The sequence below is a fragment of the Oculina patagonica genome, chromosome 4 (genome assembly GCF_052425735.1).
Source record: "Oculina patagonica isolate OP01 chromosome 4, crgOcupat, whole genome shotgun sequence".
NCBI lineage: Eukaryota > Metazoa > Cnidaria > Anthozoa > Scleractinia > Oculinidae > Oculina > Oculina patagonica.
This window is the reverse complement of record NC_135761.1, coordinates 45,954,762-45,965,385: the sequence shown is the minus strand read 5'-3', so window position 1 is coordinate 45,965,385 and position 10,624 is coordinate 45,954,762. Positions and strand designations below refer to the sequence as shown.

At 40.5% G+C, this 10,624-nt stretch overlaps 1 protein-coding gene across 1 annotated transcript; it reads right to left on the bottom strand.

Annotated features, from left to right (window-relative positions):
• Positions 1-1,748: 1,748 nt before the first annotated feature.
• LOC144650323 (uncharacterized) lies at positions 1,749-4,830 on the bottom strand. The gene has a single exon (XM_078509974.1). The coding sequence runs from the start codon at positions 4,701-4,703 to the stop codon at positions 3,552-3,554; it is 1,152 nt and encodes a 383-aa protein (XP_078366100.1). The 5' UTR covers positions 4,704-4,830; the 3' UTR covers positions 1,749-3,551.
• Positions 4,831-10,624: the final 5,794 nt, after the last annotated feature.

Sequence of the window (10,624 nt, the reverse complement as noted above, 5' to 3'; positions counted from 1 at the left end):
AAGGGTCAGTTTTTAAAACGGGTAGTTCTTCCTTTGTTTCCTCAATTTTTTTGTCTTCTGCATATTGTTTTAATTATTACATAATTATTTTTGTTTTTGTGAAGATAAGTTTTTCCACTGTCAGGATGGGAAATGGAATTAGACTTCTATAGCAGACGATAATACAACTTAGGGGAAATAACTCCTGAGCACTCGCTCGCTGCGGGAATGGAAACTTGTCACGATTTCTTGTACACGGGAATCAAATGGAATCAGGAGAAACCCAAGACACACACAGAAATTAAAACTGATTCTCAACGCTGTTCTAATCTTCTCTTCAAATGTTACACCATCCAGAGGTAGACATAAATCGAAATAACAGTTACAATGTTGCCACTTTTATACTAACGGCTGTCTGAATATTACATCAGCTAAGTAAACGAGGAACATTAGATAAATGTCTAACATGAGTTTGAGGACTAAAAATAAATCATAACATATGTACATTTCACTAAAAAAAAAACTAAAACTAACCAAACTCAATTATGAACAAAAGCTAAAACAAAAAGATACGTCTGTCAAATGTATATTCAACCTAGAAAGCTGTCTAAATTCGAATTGTTTTTGGTAATGGACTAAATGAAAATTGAAATTAACTTCTTTTATATTTTGTCCCTTGAATACAACCCTAGTTTAAACAACGACAACCCACACTACTACTACAACTACTTACCACTACTACTACTTAAGCATATAAATCGCTGTTTGCCTACAAAACGCATATTTGTATAGTTTTTCGGCGAAGCAGTTGAAAACACAGAAGTCCTATTCGAAACAACAACAAAATCTCACTGATATTTTTATATTTCCCCTAAAACTTAACCCATACATTCCCACTTAATATTTTAACCGATTTCCGACAATTTTCCCCTGACATTCCGGCGACCTTAATCACGAGCTCTCCTGAGCGAGAAAAAAACAAAACGGTGTGGTGATCGGAGTACAATAGAACAACTTTATTTCTATTATGACCCTACGTTAATCCGAAGTGATAAGATACGAAAGAAACTGAATAAAACGCACAATGACAATGTTAAAAGCGACAAGTTATTAAAATTCCGAACGGTACGCTCATGCCAGCGGGAGCCATTGTTGAGACGGCTTGTTTTAGAAAGTTCACCTTCTGTGCTCCTTTGGTGAAAATTAACAGGCTGTCCGGTATTGGCAAGGATGGGCGGGTCTGGAACAGTTCAAAGAATACGTGATCTATGGTGTGCAGAAACACTTGTGAAAACAAGTCCAAGGGAATGCCCCGTCCGGACGGCGGAAATCCATCCACGAAAGTCGTTTGGTGGTAATAGGTGGACAAATGGTCCACCAAACGGGCTGCGAGACCGCCAGTATTAAACGTCCAGGACTCTGAAAATTCCAACTGATCACAAGCAACGGCCAGGCACTTTGGAGTAAAAGGCTCGGGACCATGTTGGAAAGCATCAATCTCAGCAACAAGAACAAGAGGGCTGGCCATTTTTCAAGACTTGTCTATTTTCTTCAAGAGAATCTAACTTACTAAATGTGATTTTATATTATAGCCTATTTTTAACTAAATTTTGTAATTTTAGATTCTTAGATTTTTACCATTATTTTTTAGTTCTTATATTATTGTATTTTATAATAGAGGGCCACTGGTTTTTCAGTTGTTTACTGTTACGTGTTCACCCTCTTTAAATAAAGTTGAATATTATAATTATAATTATAATTTAAAATTGCTTATTTAAGTGTCATTGTCAGTAAGAACCGGACAACCTCCGCGGATCGAGGTTGGCAGATTCCTTTCAAACTTTCAGCGTTTTTTCTCTATCGGATAAGATAACGATCGGTGCTATTCTTTGTAAAATAAAATAAATTTCTTTGGATTTGACCACCCCCCCTAGTTTTTGATGAAATTTAGGCTGGATACGGTACGAAATTTACGTTAACTTTCACGGCTGATTTTACTTACATCGCATCAACTTTGATTATTTTTTCGATTTGTGCATATTACCCGGCATGTGAACAGCTCATATCTGCAATATAAACGATTTTGGATAAAACGCTTTACTTTGGCACGTCTCCAAATAATAGCATTTCGTGACTTTCGGATGCAAGACGAATTTTGGGCAATTTTAAAAGCCAATTTTCTCTAAAGTGCGGCAGTCTATTTTGAAACAAAATATAGTTTTTATTAGTCAGTTTGTAAGTCTAAATAAATCAGCAAACTCTCATTTGGCAAGTTAAAATCCCGTCGCGTGAACTTTCTCACGAATTGTCCTAATTAGCGTAATCTGATCTAATTTGCATAATTCCTGTCTCGCCAAAATTGTCACGCTAGCTTGAGTTATTTTATGTTTCAGGCTTTTTTAATTGTATGTTTCCTTTTCAAAAGGGTGATTAATAACAATAAATACTTTTTCAGTTCTGTGGGCATGTTTGTTTGTTTATTTCTTTGTGTAAGCATCCGTGGTTAACAGCTGTTGTCAAATGACACTTACTGTTAAAACTGCGTGTTTAAAATTTTGCGTATATTTTTCAAGATTCAACAAGATTAACAAAACCAGTTATTCCCTCAAAAATTAACATGTTGCCAAAAAGGTGGTCGGTTTTGATTGCATACAAGAAGATTTTCATTAAACTGAAACCAAAATTTATTACGCATTTCACTACGTACTGTATTCAGTTTGTAACGCAAGTTTCATGTTTGACAACGTGACATTGTATAGCAATTCTGTAAACAAAGCTGAATAATACACTTGCTTGAAATATCCCGGTCATTTCTTTTTTCCTTTTTTTTGTCGGAGACGAAAAACGAAAACGTTTTTCACACGTTTTCAACCCTACAAAGACATTTTTTAGTATATAAAACTAATATTCTAAATACTAAGATTTTGACCTAAACAGCAAGAAAAGTCTACAGCTTGCTAACATGGACGACAGGAACTACACTCACGGATGCTTTATTCGGGTACGAACATCGATAGGAGTTTAAAGAATAAAAATGTCGAATTTATACTGTGGAGTAATAAAATAGGGTTCCAGTAGTAGTTTTACATGAAATAATTAGAAACAGCAAGGTATAACGTAATTTCGAGTGGTAATAAACATTTTCGAGCCGATTATTTAACACTCAAATGTTCCTCTTCACCCTTGCGTTTCTAACCTAGATTGCTGTTTATGTCTTTGGTAAATACATCCACACAAACTGCGTGAAAAATTAAACTTTGCAAATCTAACTTTGATATCTTATCAACAACAGAAAAGACACTGACGACCCTGCGTAGCTGGCGGTTTGATGGTACGCGATGGCGAATGCGCGCTAAGCTAGCCAATGGGTATCCTCCCGATTTTTACATGTATTTAAAAAAAGTCTGTCATCGCAGAGACTTTGTATACCTAGCTAACAGATTGTTATGGATACGATGAGCTTACAAAGGCGACACAGGTGCTCTTGGAACAGTTACACTAAGGCTGTAGTGACCTCCCCCACCCCTTCTAACAACTCCCTTTGAGATCCTTCGTGCCGCAACTACGTAAAGTTAATTGTCAGAGCATGTGCAACTTTTGGAAAATGCTTTTATGGCCTCGATGAAAGTCTTTTTTCTTGATAGGGGTCCACTTGTCAAGAGATTTAGGTCCTTGCAGATTTCCTTCAGGACTGCTAGTTTGAGTGAGCCAATCTTGTTGGTCTGAACGAGGTCGCAAATGTTGTTTCCAGAAGCAATGATTGGATGGCCTTGCCTTTCCATGTCCTCCATCACCAAACCTTTTAGAGAGTCTAAGGCCATCACCGACACCGCGGCGTCGATGTCTTCGTCAGTGATTTCCTCAGGAGCAATACCCCTATAACGCTGCGCGGCTGCATGGCGTGAGAACATGCTGCTAATCTGTTGCGGAGTTCTCCACTCTTCAGGCTTAAAGGTGAGTTGTCCGTCCTGGTTTCTTAGCATCTTCATCTCCTTCGCTACCTGGACAGGATCGGCCTTGTTACCAGTTCTTACGCCTTCATCGAATTTCTTAATCAAAAAGGCCTTGACGTTGTCCGTCATCCTGTTGGGCCGTTTGGCTACTTTTAGAGCCCATCCCAATGGCCTAGTACCTAGTGGCCTGGTAGTGATGCCACTATCCCCACCTTGCAATGAAGTCGATGGCACATCCGGCGCGAACGTCACCCCAGTTACCATTTCCGCCCATCTCCTTCTAATACGATCATATGTTGATTTGCAATCAACATCAAGACGGTGTTTACCCGTGTCCATATGGTCGTCTGCCTCTGCTTGAGTCTTGAACGTCATGACGCATCCAGTTTCTTGACAGGAGTAGATGTCGAACTTCTGTCTGACGCTTTCACCCACGTTTCCTTTCTGTGTAGGCTGTCCAAAAGTCTCGATCACTTTTAGCCCAGTATCTCCTTGTAATGCGGCTCCAAAATCGTTGTAGGTGATGAGACGCCCAGGCCCGATGTTGTATGCTTTCCATACTCGGATGCCACATTCCTCGTATTGAAAGTTGTTCAACACGCTTATGCCCGGTATCTTGCTATCTTGGTTTTTCTCCCTCGTTGTGTCCACGTCGACGACCGCAGCCCTGCATCCTTTGATTCCACCATGTGATTCCAATGCTGCCTTCATGTCCTCAGCTGTCACGACGTCGTGCTTCTCGTTCACCCAGCGCTTCATATGTGCCTTCATCGCAGCAGTCTTCCTGTCACAGATATCTTTACCAGCCTGTGGCTCTGAAAAATCGTAACGCACTGGCCTGACACCGGTTCTTTCCCCAACTTCTCTTAGACTTAGCAGTAGCGGCCCATTGTGATAGCATCCGGCATTGTCGGAACAGAGGTAAGCTTTTGTCACAAGTGGATACTCCTGTTTTACCTTGTGTAGCAAGTCCTCTACGATCGAAAGAACTGCAAAGCTGTTTTGAAGGCAGTTATTGAAAATGTGCACATAGCACTCAACTGAATGCTTGCTCTTCGCAGTTTCTCTTGTGATTACGGCGCTGATGTGCCAGCTCTTGCCCCTCTTCCCAAAAAAGTCACTCATCTGTTCTCTGTATTGGACAGGCAGAAATTTCATTGCCCAGTCCATTATCACAAGGCATGATGTCTCGTCTAGTTTCTGGAGGGCATTTTGCTTGGCTTCTTCTTGGTTACTTGATCGTAGCAAGTGAGCCTTCCATGCCTTTATCTTTCGAACGCTCTCAGTGTATTCAAACTTCAGCATAGCTCTCTCTTCTTCCATCATATCCACTTTATCTAACATCTCTGCCAGCTCTTCAAGTACTCCCTCTAGACTTTCACAGCGCTCACATTCGTAGCTGTGTTGATGATTGCATTCCCCTCTGAAATCGGCGGAAGTACTATCACTTAGAGCGTGTACCATGCAGTGATCACTGCACTGTTCATCGCGTCCGATGTGTGTCTTGAAATCATTCTTCAAGTACCTTTTTCCATCCTTGAGTAGTTTTTGAGTAGCGGGTATGTTTATACCTGGATCTGTAAATCCTTCCAACATCGAAGACACTTGGTCAAACGCCTCACTGCCCTCCGCACTGGTGTTATCAAGTCCCTGCAGGGATTTCTGCATGGAAGCCGAACACACTTCGATCATTCTGTAGAGAGAACGCTCGCTCGGCGGCTCAAATTCCTGCTCTTTACAATAATTCAAATACTGTGTGATGATTCGCGAGGGAATAACGGTCCTAATGACCGCTGGTATGATAATTTTCTCTCCGGAATCAAGTTTGAGAGTTTTCGTCCCAAACGCGACATCTTGAAGGAATTCCGGTCTTGAGATATATTCAATGAAATGATCAACTTTTTCGTGCCCAATTTTTGTCCGGAAACTGGGAATCTCAGGGAGTGGCTGACCTTTTCCAACTTCCGTTGCGTGCTGACGAGCTTGGTCAATACGCCATTTAGACAGCCCAGGAATCATATCTTGAAGTTCCGCCCGCGAAAAATCGTCCGCGAAGAGGGAAAGGATCTGTCTCTTTGTTTGCCAATGACCAGCTTGCCCATATGCCTTGATTAAACTCTCGACAAGACCAGACTTAGGATCAAAACGCTTTCGTTTTCCTTGGTTGTTTCTGTCTGCATCCAAACTTCGCTCCATTTGCAGCGCCTTCCAAACTAGTTCTTCTTGGCCAGGGGCAATGACAGACAACGAGGCTGTTACCGTCTCCTTGGCTTTGCGAATGTAATAGCGCTGTTGGGTGTCGGAGACGTCATCCCAAGTCGTGTTCAGCGTAGACATGACAGGGCTGTACCGGCCACCGGAGATACTATAGACAGCTTCGTTTAATTTCTGTCTTTTGTCATTTTGTTCCTCCATCTGGTCGACCCATACACTTATCTCTTCTTCTGGTATTGAGGCTTGGGATGAAATGGATGGCAAAGAAACTGTTTCCGACTCCTCACCTGTGCTTACGACTCCTTCGCAGGCAGTAGCTGGCCCTGTGCTCTCCTCATAAACTGCAACGATAGAGACAGTTTCGGAATCAGAGTCTTGCATGTCATCTCCAAGACCAAGCGCAACGTCGTCTGGGTCAGGTTCCTAAAAAGCAATAAGATGTATTAGCATATCGTGCATCAGATCATTAGCCATTCTACGAAAATTTAATGCTCTAAGGACAGGCACACAAACAATAATAAATTTTCAGTTTACTTTTTTGTTGTGTTTGTTTTCTTGTCCATTTCTTCAAGCTGCGGCCGTAATTTAGGCTTGGTAGACTTTCATTAGGACTAGAAGCTAGCTACCATTCGGAAACCATTTGTAAATTCTGGAAAAAAATGACTGTCAGCGCATAAAAATACGATAAATTGTTATTTACAACTGGCCGTTCCTTGAAGAAAGGCATGGAACAACAAAGAGATTAAAATTTAAATTTAGATTTTATCTGAAATAAGTGTGCCGGCCCCAGGGTGCGCCGCATTAAAAAATCTCTATTATATAGTCAGGTATCCTATGAGCCGACAATGGAAATACAGTCGAAGCTCTCATAAGCGGACACCCTCGGGACGCGAAAAAAGTGTCCGCAACTGGAGCTGGCCGCTTACGAGAATGGTTCTTGTAAGCGGCCACTAGAGGTGTGGGGGATAGATGGCCGCTTACGGGAGCTTGCCCAGCTAACATAATGGTAATATGCATGTTAGTGGTGTTTCTAAATGTAACCGGACGTGGATGACGACAAAACAAACACTGAAATATGGTACTGTAATTACAGTAAAATCATTGTGACGAACGGCGATGTGAAGTTGATTGATTAATACAAGATACAGAGGTTTTTTATATGATTTTCTTTGTGGTGTCCGCTTACGGGAGCTTAAAAACAAAGAAAAAGTCTAAGTCGTAATCTCGGAAAGTGTCCGCGGCCGCTTACGGGAATGTCCGCTTACGAGAATGTAAAAATACAGAGTTTGTATGGGAGTAAAAACGGGGTTTCTAACAAGGTGGTCGTAAGTAGAGCTGTCCGCTTACGAGAGTGTCCGTTAAGAGAGCTTCGACTGTAGTGCAAATCCTATTTCCTTGAACCCTCGACTTTCCGAAAGCTTACCTGTGCCAACAAGGACACGGAAGAGCCAATCTCACGGGATTTGTAGTGCGCTCCACGACAGGTCGAACATACAGCTGTTAAAACAATAATTACAACTAAATTAACAATCACAACAGTAGCCAAAAACAACGCCACCATCATCGTGGTCAGGAAAATCGTAATTTTTCTCCTCTTCCTCCTCCTTCTCCACCTCCACCTCATCATCATTATCATCATCATCACGTCATCGTCATCATCTTTACTTTTGATGCTCCGTTTCAATGTGATTTCCATATGTTGGTAGCCCCCGTGTACTCTAATTTAGTTTTCAGAATGGTGAAGAAAAGAAGGCGAAGGGAAAAAAGAACGGTTTATTGCCTTTGAAAACTCTTCCGCTTCTCAGAAGATTTACAACCCCTCTCATTTTGTCTCTCTTTTCCCATTTATCCAATTTCCTTTTCCTCTTTTAACAAGCAGTATGATATTCAATACGTTGTGTTACTAGCAGGAGCTGTTAAACCGAAACATTCAGCCTGCGTGAATTTACTTTATTATAGAAATAAAACAAACAAGTTATTTAAGTGAATTTAAAAAAAAATGGCTTTGACATTTTTTGTTTCAACACGTTGATTACATGCATCTAACCAGAACTTTTCGCAAATTCACGTTTGTTTTATTACGAACACAAGTGCGCTCTGAATAGGAGAAGAATGGGTTAAAACATACCCTGCAGCCAATATTTCATTTATTTTCCAATAAGGCTTTCCTTAATTATTAATTTCGAGCTAACTTCACTGCGAAGCACAGCACCCCACCCCACCCCCTATAAGCACATCTTGCTAACCCTCATATAAACAAGTTTCCGACCAATAACAAGTTAAGTAAAAATATAACACAATGGTACAGAATCAGGAAAGCCTGTTATCGATAAAGACAAATTGACAACACGCTAGTAGCTCCTTAAAAGATAAAAGAAGAAGGGATTTCCCCCCACCCCCCCCCCCCGACTCTTTCCTCTTGTAGACAATCGAATAAATATTGAAGTGATCGGAAACAAATGAAACAAGTACCTTTTAGGTACGATATTGAGAATGTTTAGGCCTTCCCTTATCTTCTATTTGGAGCACATTATTTCATGACTTACTGGAGCCGATAGGAACAATGCCGTGGTGAATTTGATATATTTCCTCTGACATTGTTTGGTTAACACGTCGTGGCATCTTCATGCTTTTTCGTGGTCCTCGATGGCTTGGATACGAGCATGTCGAACTCTTCCTGCCTGGCCAGTCAGTAGTCAATTTTTTTCTATGCCTGGGGCAAATTATCATAGACAATTTTTCGTCGTTTGTGACAACAAAGTGCCCAGCACGATTAAGGATTAGGTCAACCTCGCTTACGGTCGAGTCTTGCTGTTGCCCTGAGCTGACACCAAGACTAAGAAGATGTGCATTCACGTCCAACTTACAAGCCAACAGGGGAACAATCTGCGATCCAGTGCCCTCCAAACTACAGACAGAATCAGGCGAACTAAACGAACAAGCTAACGTGACATCCATGTTGTAATATTAGAAAGCCAGCGATGGAAATGGTCGGTGTCAAATGACGCGATGTTGATTTCATCATGGTAATTAATAACAGCTGTGAACGGATACTTTTCTGCAGAATTTTTGTTGTTGACGATTTACCTTTTTGTTCCTAATTACATTTTTCTCCTCGGTTTAAGTACTGAGCGACGCAAAAATATTATTCAGAATTATTACATTCTGGGTTACAAATTTACAGAAAACGCCACAAAAAATAGAGGGTCACACCACAGGGAGCAGTGTCAGCAGAGTAAATAACTATAGTTATACATTCCATCATTCCATGAGTAAAAAAGCAAAAGAATATAGGAACAAACATGCCCAAAAAACTGACAAAAATATTTATTGTTATTAATCACACTTTTAAAAAGAGAACATACAATAAACCTGAAAGTCTGCAACATATAATAGCTCAAGCGTGACCATTTTTGGCGAGACAGAAATTATGCAAATTAGATCAGATTACGCTAATTAGGACAATTCGTGAGAAAGTTCACGCGACGGGATTTTAACTTGCCAAATGAGAGTTTGCTGATTTATTTAGACTTACAAACGGACTAATAAAAAATATATTTTGTTTCAAAATAGACTGCCGCACTTTAGAGAAAATTGGCTTTTAAAATTGCCCAAAATTCGTCTTGCATCCGAAAGTCACGAAATGCTATTATTTGGAGACGTGCCAAAGTAAAGCGTTTTATCCAAAATCGTTTATATTGCAGATATGAGCTGTTCACATGCCGGGTAATATGCACAAATCGAAAAAATAATCAAAGTTGAAGCGACGTAAGTAAAATCAGCCGTGAAAGTTAACGTAAATTTCGTACCGTATCCAGCCTAAATTTCATCAAAAACTAGGGGGGGTGGTCAAATCCAAAGAATTTTATTTTATTTTACAAAGAATAACACCGATCGTTATCTTATCCGATAGAGAAAAAACGCTGAAAGTTTGAAAGGAATCCGCCAACCTCGATCCGCGGAGGTTGCCCGGTTCTTACTGACAATTACACTTAATTCCTTCATTTTATGGGGTGACCTGGGGAAGAAAGAAAGAAAGAACGAAAAAAAGAAAGAAAGAAATTAAGAAAGCCAGGCGTATTAAGTTGCCAATGGTTGGGGTACATTAGAATGTACTGCAACTGGGTATCCTGTCCCGGTTATGCAATGGAAGAAATTGAATGGAAACGTGAAAGTTCACAGTTACCTCAATTTCACCAGACTGAATTATTTTAGCGAATTAGTACGAAGTTTATTACAAAATGCGACAAGTGTTGTTACAAAGTGTGACAGCTTATTTCATTACAAAGAGCGATTGTCTGTTATTACAAAGTGCGGCAGCCTTTTTATTGCGGGAGGGTGGTCCTGTGCTGGAAGTTGGGGGAATAAGTTGCTGTAAGTTACTGTGTTGTTGGAGGTTGCTCTGCTGGGAGATCTTAGACAAATTCGTTCAAGAGCTCCCTTATACTCTCCCTTGCTTTTCAGCATTCCTCTCTTTT